The sequence below is a fragment of the Pararge aegeria genome, chromosome 11, assembly GCF_905163445.1.
Source record: "Pararge aegeria chromosome 11, ilParAegt1.1, whole genome shotgun sequence".
NCBI lineage: Eukaryota > Metazoa > Arthropoda > Insecta > Lepidoptera > Nymphalidae > Pararge > Pararge aegeria.
Window position 1 is genome coordinate 4584475 of NC_053190.1, and position 23993 is coordinate 4608467.

Below are 23993 nucleotides of genomic sequence, written 5' to 3' on the forward strand. Positions count from 1 at the left end.
AACAAGTCTTTTTAACAGAGTTTTTATTTCGAAAATCCGACACTTTAGAAGTCATTGTCTCAGATAATATTTATTTGTATTGATGAAAAACAACGAAAACCTTGGACTTTTATGCGAGCCGAAATATTCAAATCCCCTTTAAAAATATTATAGTTTTATATTTTACGTTGCGTTACGGGCCTAAGGATATTATCATTATTATTTTACCCCCTAAAATCAAAAAGGTTAAACACCTCAGCAAGTGGCACGCTGCCGCTTGCAATATGCACTGCAGAATCACTAACGGAATAAGCCGTGTTGCGCGTGATTATTGTTAAGGGCGCGCGGGGCTTTTTCATCGTAACGCCCACTCGAGGAAGGTCAACCGCATATATAGAGCTCTTAAGAATGGCGTTATATTTGCTAGGACTTCATTCGCTTGCTAAGAGTAGAACCGGTAGCAAGTATCTGAAAGTGGTTGTTACCACTGTTGTTTATAATTTTATATTACTAGGTAAGATCATTATTAAATACATATTTCTTCTTACCTATAACCGTTTTTCTAAATAATTTAGTTCTTGCAATAGCGATCTTTCATTTATTACTAACTTTGAATCTAATAAAATTATTATGAGATTTTAGAGCTCATTACATGCTTGAACATAAAAATCTTTAGTGAACCATGTAAAGATTTGCAGTAAAGAATATTAGTTATATTTATATTCCTTACTGATATTATGAAGTTTTTTTGCATGTTTGAACGCGCTAAACACAGACACAAGCTACCATCGCTTAAGACAATATTGTCTTAAAATCTACAGTTTATATAGGTGTGTCGCACACCTTGACGCCCTATAACTCTATGCCAAACCTTGAACAATGTCATAATAATACTGTTGCGTTGTTAGTAAAGTCATAGATCAGTATAGTTTTTTTTTTCCTTTAATTTGTATCTGTGGTGTGTCAGTATATTTTATTGCTGGTTTCAATTTTATAGTGAACTTCGATGACAACGATGACTGCCAAACTCTTTTACGACTTACATAGCGTTAAAACTTTATTATTTCGGTAAGTATGTACAATATCATTGCTTTAGTTTCCATAATTCTTATTGCAATTTAAATAAATCGGAATTCGAACTATAATAAAAAATTTGGTATTTTTATTTATGTTCATTGTGAAGTGTATTTCGGTAAATTCGTTTACATGCTATAAGTAGCGGCATATGCTTAGTTGTACGCCCTCTCGGTCTGGTGTTACAGACGGACAATCGGTCTGTTTCCATGCTATTTAGGTACTGTACTGTTTGTATCACCACACATTAACAAATTTCTACTCTCGGAGTTTGTTGTCAATTAATCTCCTTGCATTTTCGTGATTTTCAGACGTTGGAGCCCGATTACTAGATTATCAAGTAATATTAATAAAAATTGTAGGAGAGACGCTCACTCAACAATTGATCCGAATGATTTATTCCAAGCCAATCCTAAAGTACTGAGAGATTTTTGGGATACCGAAGGAACATTTAAACCGCTTCATAGTTTTAACTACCTTCGGTAAAAAATTATTAATGTTTATTAATAATAACCTAATCAATTTATCTATTATTGTTATATTTATATGTTTATATACCTGAAAATATTCATGGACACTGGTTATAATAGGAATCACAATTTAAATATGGCAATCAAAATATGTGCCACAACGAATCGCTTCTATTAAAAAAGACAAATTGGACACTTTCTGTTTCCCTCATTAAAAATCCTATCTTTATTTCCTTCCTACCCGTCCTTTGGGATTCGCAAATTTATAAACAAAAAATCGACCTCCGACTACCGTCACGCGCGCACGTACTATTCGTGAGAACAAAAAACATGGCCGTATAAGTTACAAAAATTATATAAATTAATATCGTTTTGCTTAACGTTATTGAGTATTGTTGTGGTAAATTTATTGTGTACCTAAGTGAAAATAAGTGACACGCTGGATTCGCGAAGGGGTACCGTGAGTTGATTCCTTTTAATCCACATTTGTCCTTCACGTGTTTTCCTAATCTTTAAACATCTTTCTTTTTCGCCCATCAATACAGTAAGTACACTTTCTTTAAAATATTACGGCTCTCAAAACGCATTATTCCTACCAGACATATATGTGTTAACAATAAATGCAGAAAAGATTCATATAATTTAATACTCGGTTCTTCCCATGCGAAACGACAGTTTCATAAAAAAAATATTGTACCCATAAGTTAACCTATTTAATGGTCACGTTGACAAATTATAAATTCTATGTATAAGTTAAATAACTATTGCTACAATTATTGCAGAAATCTATAATACTGGTTTACTCATGACTTATTCTGCAACGCATTAAAGTTTTAATAAGTTTTATTGTAAACTTGTACAAGGATTGATTTCGTAGGGTACCTTATATCAGAGACAGTCTAGTAGAAGTAGCGCCTGGTGAGAAATTTTCTACATGTCTAAAAGGAAAGAAAATCCTTGACGTTGGTTGTGGACCAGGACTGCTCTCAGAGGTGAGTCCGTCTAAAACTAACTGACTCTATGAAATCAAACTGAAATGGGTGTACAAAAATATCGCTGCTCACTATTTCACTGTTATCGCATATGTGATGAGTGGGACGGCAGATCAGAATGCAGTTTTCGTGGTGACAACAGCGTAATAACAGCGTCCTCTATGATTGTACTACCATCAACTGCGATCACAAACCCGTTTGCACAGCAGTAAAGTTTCGTGGCAATTGATGATGCACATAAATTAATATAACAATATACTTTAACCGTGTTTACTTTATAGAATTTTTAGCTTTTGAGTTAGCTACATAGTTTGAGAATAAAGGAACTTAAAAATAAACTTGGCATGACGTCGGAATAGCTATGCAGTGTTTTGTCACACTTCCACTGACATCCCCTTTCAGATCGCTACTATGCGATCTGAAAGGCCAACTTTTTCTTTGCCTGTCCATGTCTTTTACTTTAAGTTGTGTACAAGCATATACTGCATAACTATTCCAACGTTTTGCCCGTTGATTTGTTAAAACAATATAAGCTAAATACAGACCTAGAGACACCAATGTACTTAATATTTTTTAGGGTTTAGCTAAACTTGGTGCCGAAGTTACTGGAGTAGATACAAACAGAGAATTGATTAAAATGGCGCAAAGCCATAGTTCTCAAAACAAACGCTTGGCTAACAACTTGCCTTCTTATATTTGGACCGATATAGAGGTAAGAGTATTATTTTTAAAGTAAGGAAAACCGTCTTCGCGTTTTAATAAATGAATTTAACAAATATTAAGTTAAAAAATCAAATAACCCCGACACGATTTATAACAGACTTTCTCATAGAAAGGAGAATGTTATCATTTCATTTTTTTTTCAATGTATTTACGTGCTCCATGTTTTATAACATGATTTGCAGAAAATATTTTTTTCGTCGGGTTTATGAATGAATGAATGAATGAATGATTTCGCTATTGCATATGCTGCTATTGCATTTGTTGTTCACACAACATACTCGTAACATCACGCCACGTACACTCGTAATAAAGTATAAGGAATACGCCCACAGTTTCTAAAAAAGTTAGTAGTAGCATATTTTTTCTCGACTGAAAGCTAGTCGTAACACAGATTATTTAATCTGAATTTATATAAAGGAAGTTTTTTATTCAGAGGGTTTTTATTTGTGTTATAATTTTTCTTGCTTTCCAACCATTGTACACCTATATATCCATCAATTGTAAGTTGCTTCCGTTGATCTGATGCTACATTACCAGTTCGAGGTTATCAAGTATTGTATTCGCTTATTCTGCTTTCTTAATTGCAATCGGTAACATTAATTGCAATCGGTTTGTTTGAGGCTACACCTTAGACAAACTAATGTTACCTCTCTTGCGTTTTGGATTGTATGCTGCGGAATCAGCTCGCGGTTGCCAAGTCTTGTCTCTATTTTTTCTACTCTCAGATGCAATCTGTAGCCTGAGACAATTAATTATAATCGTTGACAAAATCAAAACTTATGTATTTCAGGAACACAGTATTGCCTGTGCTGAAAAGTACGACGCTATTGTAGTGTCTGAAGTGATAGAGCATGTTTCTGAAAAGGAATTGTTCGTAGAATCGTGCGTACGCGCCGCGAAACCGGGCGGAAAACTATTATTTACTACACCTAATAGGACACGTTTCGCACAGTTCTTTTTGATATTTATTTTTGAAGATGTTCTGCGGAATTTACCAAAGGGCACACATCAATATGATAAGTTTATGAGGCCTAGCGAACTCCAATACATGTTAGAAATGAGTGAGTAATATGACTTTATAATTTTATAAATCTTTTATATTATGATCCTTAATATCCTACTTAATATTAAAAATGCAAAAGTGTGTTTATTTGTTTGTTTGTCCTTACTTCACTAAGCAACAAATCAACTTCATTTTTACCAAAGGGTTATTTGAAAGGACATAAGACGTAACATAAGCTTCTTTTCATCCAGGGAAAAACAAACGGTTCTCACGGTCAATTTGTGAAATTTTAATTAAAACGTATAATAAAACTATGCAAGGAGGTTCTTCTGCTATACGAGTACGTCACTATGGGAAACTGATTTGTCATTATCGTTTTGGAAATTTGAGGAAGCAAATTTCCGTTTGGTCTGTATGGGGACGAACATGTCATTAAAATATACGTACGTTAAAGTAGGTAAATGGAAAGAAAACAAGTGCTCTGAAGGCATCTTCTATGTACTTGTAATTTTATTTCTATGAAATATAAATTTGCGTTTTTATCATCAAACTAAATGAAAAGCTTAAGATTTTAACATCAAACTAAGGAATCTAATAAAAGTGTCAGCATGAATCAAACATCCCCTTAAATTTGCTTACTTTCTCTCGAGTAAATGGCCCTTGCTTCGTACATATTACTTTGTGAAGTATAAGAACAAAGTAGGACTATCCCTAGAGTTCATTTGAATTTTTAAACCCATTCATAATTGTTGCATCAAAAAGAAAAAGATAGTGTAAATGTGTAATGTCAAACAATTCTCGTCTCTATTATTTCAGACGACTGCTTTGTGGAATCAACGAAAGGCTACTTTTATTACCCGTGGGGGAACAATTGGGAGTGGACTAAATCTAAAATATTTGGCTTTGCTATCGAGGCGGTTAAATCCAAATAAGTATTTTTTTTGTTTTTTCTGTATTTTCTGTTTTCCGCGAAATTTATATATTACCACATGAGACAAGTATTCTGTATTTATTTTCCTGCTTTGTTTATCGGCGTGCCATATACAATTCAAATGTGTTCAGCAGTTTATACGTTATAAATTTTGCCCAAACAAAGTTACTCGTTATAGAACATTATATTCTTTTAAATGTATATGCCTTTTTTATTTTCCCTTGTTACTTTACCACAAATAATATTAAGTGCAACTGATAAGTTACGTATGTGCCAATGTATATTATATAAAAAAAAATGATTGTATGCACCAAGCTACATATAAAGGTATGATATTGTATCACAATGTGTATATATATAATACTTGTGATATCTAGGTAGTAGTTCACCTTAGTTAACACATATACAAGTAGTGCCGGCGCCTCTAGGGAGTCAAGGCCTTGCACCCACGTGCTCTTGGCTAATTTGAATTCAATACATTGCATGCGGGCTTAATTATTTATTATCAACACGACAAGGAAGAAAGTATGGTTGCCTATCAATTTCCAAATGTATTTCTGAATATACAATATCATCTTTATTTGTTTAAATTAGGTACATGTCTTAAAATATTTAAGGAATGTAACCTACGCTTGATGATGACTTGTGTTCATCATCTACAGGGGACGGGTCTTCTCCCACAATGAGAAGGGTTTAAGGCCATAGTATGCCGCGCTGGCTCAGTGCTGATTGGTGGACTCCGCACACCATTGAGAACATTATGGAGGACTCTTAGGCATGCAGGTTTCCTCACGATGTTTTCTTTCACCGTTGTTGCAAGTGATATTTTAATTGCTAAAAACACAAATAACTTCTAAAAGTTACAAGTTGTGATTCGAACTCGCCTACCCGAAAGTAAAGTCGAAGTCCTACCCACTGAGCTATCACCACTTCAAACTTAAATGATAGCGCTACACTATCAAAGACGTATTTTTTTTTTATAAAACCGATATACCTGAACTATAAGTATTTTAAGCACCCTACACTGTATTAGAACCCTTACTTTAACAGGTATAGATAAAAACAATATTTAATTTCGTTATTATTCTTGTTTTCTTATTTATATATTTTCTGAATCTGCTACTTATAACTTTCCGTATTTCCTGTGGTACATGATTTTTTTACTTAAAGATACGATGGTAGGTACGATTTGGTAACAATCTAGAAAAAAAAATCTCTATGATAATATGAAAGAACTTGTTCTTGAAACGGTGATAGCCTAGTGGTCAGTACTGTAACCGTCCTATCGAAAGGACCGAGTCCGAATTCCGGCACGCACATCTGAATTTTAGAGTTGAGCACTCGTTTAGAAAGTAAAATACAAAAGGCGCCATCATCATTCTTGTGTACTTATTTATATATTTGCTCAATCTGCTACTTCTGATCTGATCTGCTACAAAGAAAAACATCGCAGGGAAGCATGCCTGAGAGTTTTCCGTTATATTCTCAGAGGAATGTGAAGTCTTCCAATCTGCCAGCCTATCTACTGGTCTACGGTCAAAATCCTTCTCATTCTTATACTTGACCCCTAAGTGGACCGGTCAGGGGTTGATAATAATGATCCTAAAAAGACTTAATAAGTGAAGTATTTTTCTTTTCAATAATTTGCTCGGGGAAAATAATTATTCCCATTGAGTGCCGCAATTTCGAAGCGTTATGTTCAAATATATTCAATACTTTCCGTGTGTTGTGCCAACAGACGGAAAGAAGTTAAATAAAACTCTGAATTTGGGTTCTCATTTCCGCCGACAACAATTTTCAAAAAATATGAAAGTAGTGTGCAGGAATTGTTTCGATTCAGTTTTAATAGAAGTAAATAAATTTTTAAACTAATGGGTTTGTTAAACAAGAGTTTTATCATAGTATGACCAGTTGTTTTTTTTCCGCCCATATTTATTGCTTTGACATTCATATTTTATAAATAGGAATCTTTAAGTAAGTTGAAGTCCTTACCAGTAGGCTATAGACGCTATTATTTATATTAAGTACTGATCATAGTTTTATATAGACGAATGAGTGGAACATAAGTACTTTATACTTATGTTCCACTCATTCGTCTATCCTTACTGATATTAGAAGTATGTACCGTGCGCTTGCCAACTTACCACCAATCCGCGCTGGCCCAGCGGGGTAAGACCACGCTTCCCATTACCGCTTCCCATTACCCGAGACCCGTGCCCTGTATAGCCCGTGGGCTGATATGATGATGATGATGACTAATATTATAAATGTAAAGGTGTGTTTGTTTGTTTGTCCTAACTAAGCAACTAGTCAATTTGATTTTTGATATTAGAGTCAAAGAAGTAAGGAGTTGTTGGACTTTTCAAACAACAACGGAGACTAGTTTAGTTACATCTCTCTGTCTCTGGTCGTTCCTTCATCACTGAAGACCGTGGTCCTGGCGAAATCTCAACTTGGAATGGGTAAACTGTCTCCAACGGCCTCTGTTGGCACCTATCCCGGGTGTGTGGCGCCGGGCGTTAGCCGGATCGTCCGACAAAAATTGCTATTCCATCTTTCTCTTGGGAACACAGTGCAGTGGTTTCCCCTTGCCTTCTGCACCAGACATTTTAGGAGTTATTTATAGCCCCAAGGCCGATGTCGTCTGTTGTCCAGCAGGTAGCACCACGAGCAGGTGAGGTTGGCATTTGGGGTTGACTAGGCTAACTAGTTAAATAGGCTAGTTTGTATCTTTGGAAAATATACGGGTCCCAGTCAAAAGTCGTCGTAAAAGGGGGCAAAAAACGCGGGCAACAGCTATTAAAAAAAAAACACTTTTCGTGTTGTTGACACTAAATTAACACTACTAATAGTTAACACTATCAAAGCTGGATCTATTAGCGCTTATTATTGAAAACAATTCAGGCCCTCCAACAGAAATGGTTCTAAGTTTAGACAGAATTGGTACACAATTGAGCGGACGTGGGGCGCAGCAACAAGAGGGATTCCTTCGAACTAGCAACAACAATATCAACTCATAACAGTTGTCGATTTGTATACTTTATAAAACATACCCGCCATGAAATAAATCACTCTAGGTACTCAACAAGTTTTGATCATCATCATCAGCATAATCGTAGTGGTCCTTGGGGACAAATCTTCCCCATTGATCATAGGGCGTTCGATAAAAGACGTTACAATTCAATTAGCTAAAACCAGAATGAGAATAGGTGTTTTAACTATTCCGTGCGAGGGAATGCAACAATTTAATAAGGTAAAGTTTTCGAGCCACTGATTGAAATTATAATATTTTTAACTGTGTTATTAGATTTGGGTTCTCTTTTATGTGAACTCTTTGTTCTTTTGGAGAATGAAGTCTTTTAACCTAACTACCATTAAGCAGACGTTATAAAACACGTATTTTTTTCAATACGAGCCATATGATAAATGTCACCTATGCAAACAAAACAAGCCTTTTCTCTGGTATACCTAAGAGAGGTTTTTAGAGTAGACCCATCGCGATGCTCCAATGTTGTTGCTGGTTCCTATATGGAGTGCAGGCAACTATATTTGATCAGTAGGCGGCATATAGGGCTTAACTATTTCAGCAACTTATTATATATCATCTTGTTGATTGTATAGCCGATTGGCCTTTAAACTTTAAATTAAAGGCGGGTACCGTCCAACTCAAGCCGCAAACAATCTGCGCGAAGACTTGTACATATAAATTAAGGCTTCCAAAACTTCCTCCATAACCTCTTCATTTGTCTCAGGCAATTCAACACGGCAGAGAGCTTCAATGTGTAAGATATATATAACTCTTTTAATTTATTAATGATTTTTTGTTCACGATATAACAGTGCATCTTTTATCACATAGTGGTGTTGTTGGCGTATGCGCTTTAACGATAAACCTTTTTTTTTCGGAGTGGTGGCTAAGGTCTACCTCTACGCTTTCCGGTTCGACACGTGACGGTTCCTAACACAGATTAAGGATACTACATATAGGTACAGAGGTCTGACGAAACAGAGCAATCTTGAGTACAGTTCTGTGGGTTCAAGATACTGATTTTAATATGCCATCTAGATATTTTGGATTAGATTCAAAATTGGTAGCTACTTTATATCTTCCATCATGTACGGCTAATTAACCATGCAATCTTATGCTTTTAACGATGTTCTCAATCAGATATTGTTATCTTAATTATAAGTTCACTAATAAGCTTGTAAATTCTATGGAATTTCCAAATTTCTTAATACCTGCTAAGTACGTATACTCATAAATTAAAGTTATTATGCCCATTACTTAACGTCCTTTTCTTTTTATAGATGAGAAAAGATGAGAAATAAGCAATTTTGTAATATGACTGGGAGTTCCAAAGCGTATATTTTGTCAAGTGATTTATAGCGTTACCTGCTGTAATAGCTTCGCTGCAGGTCTATATCTGGTTAGATCTGCCAGCAAATCTATCGTACTACTGAAATCACCTTTCAAATATCAGGGAAACCCTTCATAACTATTCCGACTTTATGCGACATTTATAAGGCCTTTGTGTTTAAAAATCATTTCGGACATGCTCCGATAAAGCGCAATCGGGAAGTCTAATATTCGAACGCGTGATTTCATTGCAAGTACACAATTTTCAATATGGCCACTGTGCAGTAACATGAGATTAGTTTAAAGCGTTTTTCTTCGAAACTTTTATCGAAAAAGCTTTAAAAAAATATTATATGTTAATGTACTCGTACGTGATACAAAGTATGTCCTTGCGCGTCCTTGATTTTAGTAACTTGAAAAATGACTATCATAAATAAATACGCAAAGTAGGCTCTTTTTTTGTTTCTCTCACCATATATAATGTAATCGATGGACTCTTCGGTCTATTTTTGTAAACAATTTTCCTTCTAATTTTTTGACGCAATCGATACTCGTAAAAGCATGGAAAACCCCTTGATCGCCTAATAAATCAGTGCGGTGCTGGACGAGACACGGTTAACCGACCTACGACACTTTTCTCCGGAAACACTTATACCAAACATATCTACCTACTTTTACGGTGGCAGAAACAATTTGATGACGCTTAAACTTTATGGGTTTTTATTCAAAGCTTATACCGATGGGTTAATAATATTTGATTTTTTCTTACTTGAAATATATGGTAAATAACTCATTTGCGTCAGGTGTTGCGAGCTTTTGTATTCTTTCTGTTTTGCTATGTAATTTTATTAAATACCTGAAAAATATTATTTTCACTTCTTATTCTCTTGAAGTCGTACTTTAGGCTTTGTGTAAGCAGATTCAGTTTGTGCATTAACGTATATTCCTTTAGTAATGATTGACTTTCTGGTTCTGGGTTCTAGTTATGTTGATTACTTATAAGGCATACCTAACTTTAACGTGAGGATAATATTGTTTTTGGTTAGAAAGAGTATATAGGTGGATCAACTTTTTAGGCCTAGGAGAAAATATTACCCTCCCATACAACTTTTGGCTGACCCTAACGATCAATTGTTAAGGATATTATAGCTTGCTCAAAAAAATCTCCAAGGCGTGTGTTATTCTAAAGCACGTATGATATAAAACGAAGTTCCTTGTTTCATAATATACTTGTAGATATATTTTTAATAATAGGTCAAATATTTGTCAACGAAACAACGAAAATCTTGGACTTGTATGTAAACCAAAATATTGAAATCCACTTTAAAAATATTAAAGTTATAAATTTTACGTTACGTTACGGGCCCAGGGAAACAATGTTATCCTAAACTTTAAAATCAAAATGGTTTAACACCCATGCAAGTGCCCTGCACCCGCTCTTTGCGATGCGCGCCGAAATAAGCCGTGCTGCGCTTGATTATTGTCAGGGGGTGCGGGCACGGGGCGCGGGGCTTTTTCATCATAACGAGCTCTTAACAATAGCGTTGTAATTGCTGGAACTTCATTCGCTTGTTAAGAGTGGGACCGGTAGCAAGTACCTGAAAGTGGTTGTTAACTGTTGTTTATAATTTTATATTACTAGGTAAGATCATCATTAAATAGATATTCCTTCTTACCCATAACCGTTTCATTTGTTACAAAGTTAAAGAAATATTATACCTATATGAATATAGCATATTAATTTAATTGTCTTAGTGGAAAAAATCACTTCTTTTGAATGTAATAAAATAATTATTAGATTTTAGAGCTCATTACGTGCTTGAAAATAAAAATCCTTAGTGAACCAGCAGTAATCAATATTTGTTACATGTGACACACCTTGACGCCCTATATATAATTCTGTTACAAAACGTGAACAATATTATAATATTACTGCTGGTTGTTAGTAAAGCCTCAGTATCGTTTTATTTTGTCCATTATTTTTGTATCTTTTGTGTTCCGTCAGTATATTGCACGCCTCATAAGCGAAGCGTTGAGGTTGTGCTCTACTCTCGACATTTCAAAAAAAGCAGTTTTCTCGAAACTGAAATTGATTTTTTGTTATTTATATTGCACTTACAGGTTAATTTGAGTACACTAATATCAAGTCAAATAATTTGTCAGGCACATAAAATACATTTCAATAAAAATTTTTTTGTTTAACGTAGTAAATAATAACATTAAACATAATCTTTTCTGGACGTCCGTGTATGGACGGGTGTATGTGGCATCAAAATTGGTCGAAAAAATTATCGTATCGGAATAATTTTTTTTTAATTATCTAAAGTAACACACGACATAATTTCTTACTTAATATGAGCGTTCAATTCACTGTCGTAAAATTTCCATGTAATTATTCTAGCTAATATTAATTGTAACTTTCAATGTGCAATCATTATGACATTCCCGTGTCTTGTTTACAAAAAATGAATAATAATTAATATGAAAAAAAAAATTTGTAATGAGCATTGAAAGTTTCAGTTAAAAAAATTTCAATTTTATTGTGAAAAAAATGAGATTATGAGGCGTGCACTTTTGGATTTTCCAAATTTTTTTTTATTGCTTGTTTCAATTTTATAGTGAACTTCGATGGCAACGATGAATGCGAAACTCTTTTACGACTTACATAGCGTTAAAACTTTAATAGTTCGGTAAGTATGTACAATATCATTGCTTCAATTTCCATAATTCTTAATGCAATTCAACTAAATTCGAAAACCCCCCGCGTGACGAAATAATATTAAAAAATACCCAATGTATTTTTATTTATGTTCAATGTGAAGTGTATGCTAAGCTGTACACCCTCTCGGTCTGGTGGTACAGACAGACAATCAGTCTGTTTCCATATTGTATTACTTTACTGTTTGTATTCCCACACATGAATAAATTTCTATTTTCTGATTAAATCTCCTTACATTTTCGTGATTTTCAGACGTTGGAGCCCGATTACAAAATTTTCGAGTAATATTAATAAAAAATGTAGGAGAGACGCTCACTCAACGATTGATCCAAATGATTTATTCCAAGCCAATCCTAAAATACTGAGAGATTTCTGGGATGCCGAAGGAACATTTAAACCCCTTCATAGTTGGAACTACCGTCGGTAAAAAATTATCAAAGTTTATTAATAACCTAATCTATTTATCTAAGTATTATTGTTTAAGTAGGTATACTTTGAAAATATTAATAGACACATATATGTGTTAACATTAAATGCAGAAAAGATTCATATAATTTACTACTTGGTTCTTCCCATACGAGACGACAGTTTCATAAAAAAAAATATTGTACCTACTCATAAGTTAACCTATATAATGATCACGTTCACAAATTAAAATAATGATCAGGTTGAAAAATTAAAAATTAAATATATACGAGTATATAAGTTTAATTACTATTGCCATTATTGCAGAAATATTTAATTCTCGTTTACTCATGACTTATTCTACAACGTATTAAAGTTTTATTAAGTTTTATTGTAAACTTGTACAAGGATTGACTTCGTAGGGTACCTTATATCAGAGACAGTCTAGTAGAAGTAGCGCCTGGTGAGAAATTTTCTACATGTCTAAAAGGAAAGAAAATCCTTGACGTTGGTTGTGGACCAGGACTGCTCTCAGAGGTAAGTCCGTCTAAAACTAACTGACTGACTGAAATCATGGCTGTATGTATATAAAGCTGCTCACTATTTTACTGTTATTTCATATAAATGGTGGCGAGTGGTTCAGCATACGAATACAGTTGTTACCACTCCACCTCTTTCCGCCGATCATACTGGACAAACTAGATTAATCTAGTAGGTAGTGGACTTTTTTAGACATAACATACATAAATTAATATAACAATGTACTGAAACCGTGTTTACGAGTACCATATAAATAATAGAATTTGTAGCATTTGAGTATACTACATAGTTTTAGAATAAAGAAACTTAAAAATAAACTTGGCATGACGTCATAGCTATGCAGTGTTTTGTCAATCTTCCATTGACATCCCCTTTCAGATCGCTACTAAGCGATAACACCAACTTTTTGTTTTCCTGTCCATGTCTTTTACTTTTAGTGTTGTACAAGTATATATCTAAGTATATACTGCATAACTATTCCAACGTTATGCCCGTTTATTTGTTAAAACAATGTAAACTAAATACACACCTAGAGACGCCTTTTTTAGGCTTTAGCTAAACTTGGCGCCGAAGTTACTGGAGTAGATACAAACAGAGAATTGATTGAAATGGCGCAAAACCATAGTTCTAAAAACAAACGCTTGGCTGACAACCTGCCTTCTTATATTTGGAGTGATATAGAGGTAAGAGCATTATTTTTTTTAATGGGAAAAACCGTCTTCGCGTCTGTATTAATAAAGTTAAAAATTATTAAGTTATATACTAAAATGGGGTTCCCCACACGATTTTTAACGGACTTTCTTCAGAAAGGAGAAAGTTATCAATTATTATTTTTTTCAATGTTTGTACGGGCTTCATCGTATTTTATTGAAAGATTTACAAAAAAATATTTTTTTGTTCGGGTTTATTTCTAAACTGATGGACTGACTGACGATTTAGATCTGATGTATAGAAGTTTCAGACAAAAATCTTTTAAAAATTACAGCAAATTAACCGCGATTGCTGCTGTCGCAAATTATATATATACTCGTACCTTGTTTGTTTGTTGTTCAAACAGCATAACATTACACCTGTACTTACACTCGTATATACAGTATAAGGGGTCACACCCACAGTTTCTACCAATGTTTGTGGTAGCATATTTTTTCTTGATTGAAAGCTAGTTGTAGCACAAATTTACTTTTTAGTAGTTATAACATTTAATATATACATATACATATATTTATATCCAACAATTGTAAGTTGCTTGCGTTGGACCTGATGCTATCAGCTCGAGGTTATCAAGTATTAACTTTTCTTATTTCTTTCTTAATTGCAATCGGTGTAAAATTAGTTTGTCTAAGGCTACACCTTAGATAAACTAATGTTACCTCAACGATTTTATCAGCTCGCGGTTGCCAAGTCTTGTCTCTATTTTTTCTACTGTCTTAGATGCAATCTGTAGCCTGAGACAATTTAGTATAATCGTTTAAAAAAACAAAACTTATGTATTTCAGGAACACAGTATTGCCTGTGCTGAAAAGTACGACGCTATTGTAGTGTCTGAAGTGATAGAGCATGTTTCTGAAAAGGAATTGTTCGTAGAATCGTGTGTACGCGCCGCGAAACCGGGTGGAAAACTTTTCTTTACTACGCCTAGTAGGACACGTTTCGCACAGTTCTTGATGATATTTATTTTTGAAGATGTTATGCGCAATTTTCCAAAGGGCGCGCATCAATATGATAAGTTTATGAGGCCTAGCGAACTCCAGTACATGTTAGAAATGAGTGAGTGATGTAACTTTATAATTTTATAAATCCTTACGTAATATTATAAATGCAAAAGTATGTTTGTCATTCTATTCTTACGAAAAAAAATTAAAGATTTTTACTCCAAACTAAGTAATCTAGTAAAAGTGTCAGCATTAATCGAACACCCCCTCAAAATTGCTTACGTTCTCTCGGGCAGTGGCCCTTGCTGCGTACATATTACTTTATAAATTATAAGAACAAAGTGGGACTTTGCCTAAGAGCTCATTTGCATTTTAAATAAATTCATAATTGTTGCATCAAAAAGAAAAAGAGAGTGTAAATGTGTAATGTCAAACAATTCTCGTCTCTATTATTTCAGATGACTGCTTTGTGGAATCAACGAAAGGCTACTTTTATTACCCGTGGGGGAACAATTGGGAGTGGACTAAATCTAAAATATTTAGCTTTGCTATTGAGGCGGTTAAATCTACATAAGTATTAACTTATTGCCGAATGAATAAAACTACTATCGTTATAGTATCCGAGTTCCGACTGCATGGAATTTCTGTTATACAAGTATTTTGTATTTATTTCCCTGCTTTGTTTATCTGCGTGCCATATGTATTTTAAATGCGTTCAGCAGTTTATACTTTATATATTTAGTCCAAACATCTTTACAAAGTTACTCGTTATAGAACATTAAATTCTTTTAAATTTATATGCCTTTCTTATTTACCTTATAACTTTATAACAAATAATATTAAGTGTAACTGATAAGTTAATTTAATCAATTATGAAGTTCGATAAACGTATATACCAAGGTACATTATCTAAAATTTTTTTGTGTGTAAGCTACATGTAAATTATAAAGGTATGATATTATATCACAATGTGTTATATATACTTTTGATATCTATGTAGGTACTTCACCATAGTTAACACATATACAAGAAGTGCCGGCGCCTCTAGGGAGTCAAGAGCTTGCACCCACGTGCTCTTGGCTAATCTGTATTCAACACATCGCATGCGGGCTTAATTATATATTATCAACACGACAAGGAAGAAAGTATGGTTGACTATCAATTCCCAAATGTATTTCTGAATATACAATATCATCTTTATTTATTAAGATTAGGTACTTGTCTTAACATCTTAAAGGAACCTAACCTACGCTCAGTGGCGTGCACTGGGTTTCTTACCAGGGTATGCATACAGCAGTAAAATTGCATAAAACTGCAAAAATCTCCTCCTATACGAGTTATAATATCAATTTTAGGGTATGCAGTGCTTTTGTGCATGTATGAAGTGCACGCCACTGCCTACGATTGATGATGACTTGTGTTCTTCATCATCATATCTACCCATTACCAACTTACTACAGGGCACGGGTCTCCTCCAACAATGAGAATGGGTTAAGGCCATAGTCCACCGCGCTGGCCCAGTGCTAATTGGTGGACATCGCACACCTATGAGAACATTATGGAGAACTCTCAGGCATGCAGGTTTTCTCACGATGTTTTCCTTCACCGTTGAAGCAACTGATATTTTAATTGATAAAAACGCAAATAAATTAGAAAAGTGCGTGGTGTTCGTGCTGGGATTCGAGCCAAGTCCACCCGAAAGGATGTGACCTTCCTGTACAGACAACTCTTCAGAGTTGAGGACTTGTGTTAAAAGTAATGAAAAACATCGTGGGGAAGCCCGACTGATAGTTCTCCAGTATGTTCTCAAACGAATGTGAAGTCTTCCAATCTGCACTTAGCCAGCGTATCCACCTGTTGTCTACGGTCAAAATACTTCTCATTCTGACTGGAGACTCTGTAGTGACCTGGTCACGGGGTGATAATAATTATCCTTAACGACTTAACTTTTATTATTTTTCTTTTCAATAATTTGCTCGGGGAAATAATGATTTTAATTTCTTTTCAATAATTTGCTCGGGGAAAATAATGATTCCCATTGAGTGTCGCAATCTCAAAACGTTAATTGAAAGGGAGTTTACGGAGATAGTTTGTGCAAGTTTGTACCATTTGAGCTAAAACATGCTGATTCGTTTTTCTGACGCATCCGTGTGTAGATAGCCGTATACTTAACTGATGCTTACCGTGCATTTTGGTCAAGGACCCCTTCAATGGACCCCTGATTTCCCGTGACTTCCTCTATTGCGACACTGTCTTAATTCATCGTTTGAATGTGGATAAAGTATCTAAAGCGATAGCCATAGGCTAGGTCATCCATATGTAGGATAGTTTAAGTTTAAAGTACTGTTCCTGTCGTTTCTAATAACACTTGTATTTTGACACTAAACATACTTCGGACATGACGCTAAGAGTCATTTGGTTGTGATGAGCGATTGCTCGCAACTTCTTCCGCGTAGTCCTTGTCGTCGTAATCTTGTCCCATACAAACGGCATTAACAGCACTCAATAGTTTTTTAATCTAAACTATTAATCAATTACTACAGATTTTAATGTTCAATCTTCAAAACATAGGACTTTCATACTATTTTCCAACCTTCTTTTCAACCCCTGGTGGATTTTAGTACAGCTCTCGTCTCTGTGAATACCAAAACACTTAGAGGAATTTACCCTCATAGTTTTTATTACACTAATTTAAAACAAAAATACCAACCAATTACAGACTAATTAAACGTAATTCTTTTTTAATCCTAATAAAACAAGTAAATAAATAAATATACTACGACAGTACAAACATCGTCATCTAGCCCCAAAGTAAGCGTAGCTTGTGTTATGGGTATAGCTGATGAATATTTTTATGAATATAATACACACAAATACTTATAATATACAAAACAAATGTTTTGAACAGATAATTTTTAAAATTACCTGTTTTCAGATGTATTTTGGCCCGGGTCTTCCTCTCAAACGGCTTTATCTTAAGGCTGTAACTTTTGTATAATTTCTGTCTGAATATCATGTTGTAACAGAACATTTATTATCATTCAGTTTTATCGAAAAGAAATATAAATTCCTAATACGAAAGGGAAAGTTATTAGTGTACATACGGAACGTGCCTTGAAAGGTGGCGCAAAAACAAAATATATCTTATAAATAATTATATTTATTGCAATAGCTTTGTTAAAAACATATAGATTTCCACGTTTCTTTTTAGGATTAGTTCATACTCATATTATAAAAGCGAAAGTTTGTATAAAACACCGCAATGATCTTGAGGTTTTGTACAAAGATAGCTTGCTTTCTAGGCAAAAATGTAGGATAGGAATAGAATAGTTTTTATCCTGGAATAGGGAAGGGGAGTAGATTCGCGAAATTAAAAAAAAGCAATAACTCGTATCCTGAGGACCGACATAGGTATTATACTATCTAGCCGGGTAGAATAAACGAAACCCGTTGAAAATAGCTCAGTATTTAAAAAACTTTTTTTAAATACTGAGCTTTTTTTAAAATTAAATGGAAGCCGTTTGAAAATAATATGTGTTTATAAATATTTATATTTAAATAAATACAGGTATATTTCCTCAACATGCTTGGAATAATAGAGTCGTGCGATCGTTTTTATTAAAGTTGTTAATGTTTATAAATATTTAATTATTATATTCACGTGATTTTGTATCAATACATTCGTGATGGAATTTATACACAATCCCAATATTGTTAGTATATATAAGATTAATCTAAACCTCTGTAGGTACTTTATGCCACTATTATGACTATAACACTTGTAACTAACTACTGCGATTCAATATGTACCAGTAAATAATCGTGTCTACATTATTTAGTATCTTTACCTACTTCCACGCAACTACGTAATAGCTATTTATGAAACTGTTACGTAATAAGGGTAATTTTAACACGAGTTCTATTTTTTATTACGAGTCTTGTCGATTATCGTAATAGGAGAGCATGAATGAGAGTTAAAATGATTCATTACGTAAAGTTGCATACAAGATTTTATCTACGACTAGGAAGCAAATTATAGTATAAAAGTTAAATAAAAAGATAGAACGCCCGATCCAACGAAGACCCTTAAAAATATGTAGAGATTTTGCGTTCAGCTTTCATGAGAATTATCCGCGACAACAATGACTGCGATTGTAATAAGCTTCAAATAGTAGTCAGAGTACTCTCATAGTTTATTTTTAACCGACTTCAAAAAGGAGGATGCTCTCAATTCGTCGGGATCTTGTTTCTTTTTAAATATTTTTTTTTGTTTCAAAAGGCATACTTTCCAGGTGGTCCCATTTAAATTTTATCGAAATCAGTCGAGCGTGTTTGCCGGTGTATTTACAGGCAGTTCCTTGCATGCCTCGCGAAGTGTAGCTTTGTTTATAGGCGATGGCCACCGTGCACAAAGCGTATTTTTTTTTTTTTTGACAAAAAAGAACCGACTTCGTTATACAACTAAAAAGCAAAAAATAAATATTTTCTACATAATTTTTAAGTGGTGCCAAGTAAAATTTAGAAAATTACTGGTATTTTCCTTGCTACTCTATAAAAAGGAATACGAAGTGTATGATATACACATTTTACGTGGCACCGATTTAAAAATGTCACAAAGTCTGTTCTTTTTGACAATTTTTTTTTTTTTAGTAGTAGTAGAAGATTTCTTTGTGACAGAGCTGTACTTTGGAAGTAGGTACTATTTCTGCCTCAAAGCAGCATTATTGGTCTGTAAGGCGTGATTGACGGAGTAATTACAGGCATATGATGAGGCTTAGCATCTACGCCTCACGTTAATGGACACAAGGCGCCACTTTGTGTTCCTTACATTTTTCCACTAACTAACAACTAAGTTATCTTGCTATGTCAATAATAACTAAAAAAAACTAATGCAAGTTTTGCAAAAATTTCAATTAGTACAATCAAAACACAATTTAATAAAAACTATAGAATCACAATTTAATAAAAACTATAGAACCTTATCTGTTGATAGAAGTGCGGCTCATTTTTCGCGCGAAGACCACAAATTTTAGACTATTGTTAGCGACACAAACAGCCCTCTCGTTAATTATTAATTGGTAAAATATAAATAATTAATATTATATGATTTTGCTAAGATAAATGTTGTGTATTGTTTAATCAAATAAATAATGTGCAAAAAACGGAACCGTCATTTGGAAAACAGCGGCGGTTCAAGTTTGAAACGTTGACCGCAACCGACACGTTCCGCCCGCGCCAGCCAAGTCAGTAAAGAAAACCTGTGTTTTCACCCCTACAACTATAATTATTAAACAAGAGCTTACAAAATATTACTTATATATACATTATACACTTTTAGCGATGGTAGTAAGCACCCAGTACGCTTTATTAGGACTATTTTTTTTTCGTTTATTCTTTTTCATTTTTTTTTTTAATTCTTAACAATGCTTAAAAATAAAATAAAAAACACTATTAAAAATTTATAAAAAAAACATCCACCCTCCGCTTGCGGGGCTTTCGAATGCCCAAGCAACCGGCGGTCAGGGCTCCAGAGTGAGGAACCTCCTCACAATACGCGCCGTTTCAAGGACTACTGCCTTCTGTATCCGACCCTTGATCCAACAACCAAGCGAAAGCTTCTTAAGATGTTGGTCGAAGCTTTTCGCGGAAGACCATTGATAATATTATTACGCTCTTTAGCATCGCGCAGTCTCGATGATCGATGGTTGCACCGTAGCAATTTACCAACACTTGATAAAATGTAACATTAACTATTATTGGATTGCGTAGGCGAAATGTATTTGTATTGATAACACGAGTTTTACGAGAACGCCGTGAACCTTGACATATGTTTGGTATTAAAGCGAACTATCCAGGGTGCGCCCAATCTACATCAAGCACAGAAATTGTTGTGTGTTTTGCCTTATAAATGTTATGAGAATTGATACCTTAACCGGAAAACGCTTTTTCGTGCAGACTTTTTTTTTAATTTATCATATAGGTACATCATTTAAACCGAAGGTCAACCATAGGTTTTTGTGGATTTCTACAGGTCCTTCGCTGATTAGGCATTTAGGCAGTAGGGAGAGCCTTTTCTGATATGACCCCTTTGAGGTTGCTTATTTCTACCGCCAAGCAGCCTTGATGTTTTCCGAAGGGTTGTGAAAGAAACAAACAAAACGTTTAATGGTAATATTACCATTTATAGTATTATTAAGGATTTTGATATTATGCCTAATAGACTACCCAATTAGTGTTTAAATTATCTTCGCTCAACCGTAAAAAAATGTGTATATAGCTGTGTATTATTGTGTTTAAGGAGCGTTATTTTCTATGTCCTACATAGGAACAGCGCTCGTGATCGTTCTGCATTCCTAGCTAACGCAATCGACGTGAACGCGGCAGAAGGTCGCCGCCAAACTGCAATTTACACATTTTCAACGCTTTTTATTGTCAACATTTTTTTTGTCTTGCTAAATAACTATACGTTAAGTTCAGTGCCTCTACATTTCGTTTATCCATCTTTTTAGCATCAAAAAAAGTTCCGGCTTTACCGTGTGCGGTGTGCGCAGCATGGTCTGTGGTCTGCTCAAGGCGCAGAATTCAAGTACCTAGACCTACTTTATAATGTTAAGTCTGTCAGTTTGTTTACTCTGCCACCGGTGTGGAAGGCAGATTCTACCAAGAAGAACTCGGCTGTTGTTTTTTTCTAACAACATTTTAGATTGCATATGTGAGCACTATATTACGTTCCCGACCCTCTCTAATGACTTTTAATAAAAGAGACATGAGGCGTCGCGGCAAGTATTGGGTTTGATTAACCTTGACTTTGCCCAAGGCTAAAGATTATATGAATCAAGAGATTTTTCTTAATATAAGAGGCGCTTTTGTAAGCAATATTGTACAAGCTTTACTTGATTAACTAAATCTAACGCCATCTAGAATGGGTTTGAATTTGAATCCAAACTTATATTTAGAGATTTCGTCCACTAAGATTTTAATAAAAAGCGGCGATAGCCTAATTCTAAGTAACTAGGTTAGGACTTCGGGCCTTCCCTTCTACAGGACAGAGTTCGATTCCCGGGAAGCACCTCGGTTACAAAGGTTGCCTGTAAGAGATTGCTTGCAGCAATAAGGCCGCCTTGGCATGTCTACATTGTGTACTGTATACTCCTTACTGTTTCTTTTCCTGTATGTTATACGCAGTGGCGTGCATAGAGGGTGTGCACAGGGTATGCAGATGATATAAAATAAAGAAAATCTACAGTAAGAGTTATAAATACTTGAGGGTACGCTTTTTTTAACTCTTACAATGCCTATCCTTAAGTTGTTTATACCTCGCACTGGAGATTTTCTTCATTTTATATCATCTGCATACCCTGTGCATACCCTCTATGCACGCCACTGGTTATACGTGCAATAAAGGGTTTCATATTCTTCTTCTCTTACACTCACCTCGTGAGTTATGTGCTTCATAAACAAATTAAATATTACTTACATTATTAATGAAGAATATTGCGGAATGAATTGGACCTCGAGCATATGCTAACCAACGAGGCAGTTAGAGATATTGTTACCTATGTTAAGATAGATTTACTTACCTTGGTGTTTCCTCTCTTTCCAGGCCAGCCTTCGTCAGCTAGACCTGTCTCTCCTCTCCGAGCTGTGGACCCTCAGCGAGGCCATGGCCTCTTGGAGACGGCAGCTGGAGCGCGGACCTCGGCTTCGCCCCGCGCCACCCCCACCCCCGCCGCCGCACTACCTTAGAACCTAAATACATTATGTTGACTTAATAGACGTAGATTTAATTGTATACCCCCTCCCTCAAAATACACCTATTCTCACACGAGACCCAATAAATCAAAGTAAGATAAGACACGAAAATTTGTACCAATTCTTTGTATTGGCTAAATTCACAGTTCCTTCGTTATTAACTGTGTATTGTAGCTTAGATGAGCAAAGACAGATAAGGATACAAATCTAAAGTCAATCTCGAGTCAAATATCGATTTGTTCGAAAAATGCGATGGATAGTAATAGACGGAACGACACTATTTCTTACTTATAAAAATAATTTAATTTTTATGAATTATAAGATATTTAAACGATATAATACCTACGTGGTGGTACCCAGCTTCTGGTCTAGGGCAAGTGAGATTTTAGGTCAGATCGTCCGCGGCCGTTTCGTGAAAACGCGTTTCAAGAGAGCCCTCAACTAATACATGCATTTTTTTCGGCTGCACTCCCCTGCCCCACATGGGCGTACCCTGGGCGGACGTCCATGTACGAAAAAAAAACGTGTGTGTGCTTATGTACACGCGTAAGAAGTTATACTTCTTTGACGTTATAAGAAAAAACTCTTTCAAAAATATTATCTATCGTCTTATTCTACGTTTATCGAAAAAATGACACTAACAAAAGAAAAAAGGTATTGAGAGTTTTATTGTAACGTATTATCTTGTTAAATAAAGTTTATTATAATATCACTAATAAATAAGATATACATATACATATCATTAATACAGTTGTCAGTTCTCATGCAAACATACGTAAATGTCATACTTTTACTTTGTTGATTATAGCTAACTTCAGGGTGTCTGTTTATTGTGACGGTGTGCGCATCATAAAAATTTACTCTCATAATTTTTCCCTAACGCTCCAAAAGTATAACTTCAATTGAAATATATACGAATAAGTTTCGAACTATTTGCAAGATTTAACTATCGACAGATTCCAATCTTTCGAATATTCAGTTTGATATACCTCGAATAATTCGAAGTTTTGAGTATTTGTAGTTCCAAGTTTATATAATACTCTAAGTATAAGTCAATTTTATTGGATCGTTCTCATACTACAAGGATTCAACGTTAATGCTTGCCTAGTACGATTTAAAACTTCTCGTACATTATAGTTACCAGGGGTACAGATATCCTGTCGAGGTGTAAATTGATCCTCGAATTTTGAATAACCGCTGACACTCATACTAATCTGCGAAAGTCAGAAATGCTATATGGACGCAATTTTTTATTACGTGTGCAACTTTAGTACATGTTTTCAAAAGTAAGCAAGGTAAGATCGAATGGCTACGGTTTCTATTCGACATCTTACCGAAACACTAAATCGAAGGCGTCCTGCGTGTTTCTGCGTGGCCACGCCACCATGCCAAAATTG

The 23993-nt window shown here is 34.7% G+C and overlaps 3 protein-coding genes across 4 annotated transcripts in view; all 3 read left to right on the forward strand.

Moving 5' to 3' along the window:
- LOC120627598 (anaphase-promoting complex subunit 11) overlaps positions 1 to 22618 on the forward strand; it is an 86882-nt gene extending 64264 nt beyond the window's left edge. The window contains exon 3 of the mRNA XM_039895610.1: positions 22448 to 22618. Within this exon, the coding sequence (XP_039751544.1) occupies positions 22448 to 22597 (150 nt within the window). The 3' untranslated portion in view covers positions 22598 to 22618. The remainder of the gene's footprint in view (positions 1 to 22447) is intronic.
- Positions 183 to 5373, forward strand: LOC120627599 (ubiquinone biosynthesis O-methyltransferase, mitochondrial-like). The gene is made up of 7 exons (XM_039895612.1): positions 183 to 493; positions 977 to 1047; positions 1365 to 1535; positions 2401 to 2515; positions 3093 to 3227; positions 4029 to 4299; positions 5058 to 5373. The coding sequence occupies exons 2-7, from the start codon at positions 986 to 988 to the stop codon at positions 5171 to 5173; spliced, it is 870 nt and encodes a 289-aa protein (XP_039751546.1). The 5' UTR covers positions 183 to 493; positions 977 to 985; the 3' UTR covers positions 5174 to 5373.
- LOC120627600 (ubiquinone biosynthesis O-methyltransferase-like) lies at positions 11108 to 15563 on the forward strand. Of its 2 annotated transcripts, none has more exons than XM_039895613.1 (7): positions 11108 to 11170; positions 12148 to 12218; positions 12500 to 12670; positions 13075 to 13189; positions 13741 to 13875; positions 14689 to 14959; positions 15303 to 15563. In XM_039895613.1, the coding sequence occupies exons 2-7, from the start codon at positions 12157 to 12159 to the stop codon at positions 15416 to 15418; spliced, it is 870 nt and encodes a 289-aa protein (XP_039751547.1). In that variant the 5' UTR covers positions 11108 to 11170; positions 12148 to 12156; the 3' UTR covers positions 15419 to 15563. The 2 variants fall into 2 exon arrangements, with proteins under 2 accessions (XP_039751547.1, XP_039751548.1); XM_039895614.1 differs by lacking the exon at positions 11108 to 11170 and adding an exon at positions 11612 to 11649.
- Positions 22619 to 23993: the final 1375 nt, after the last annotated feature.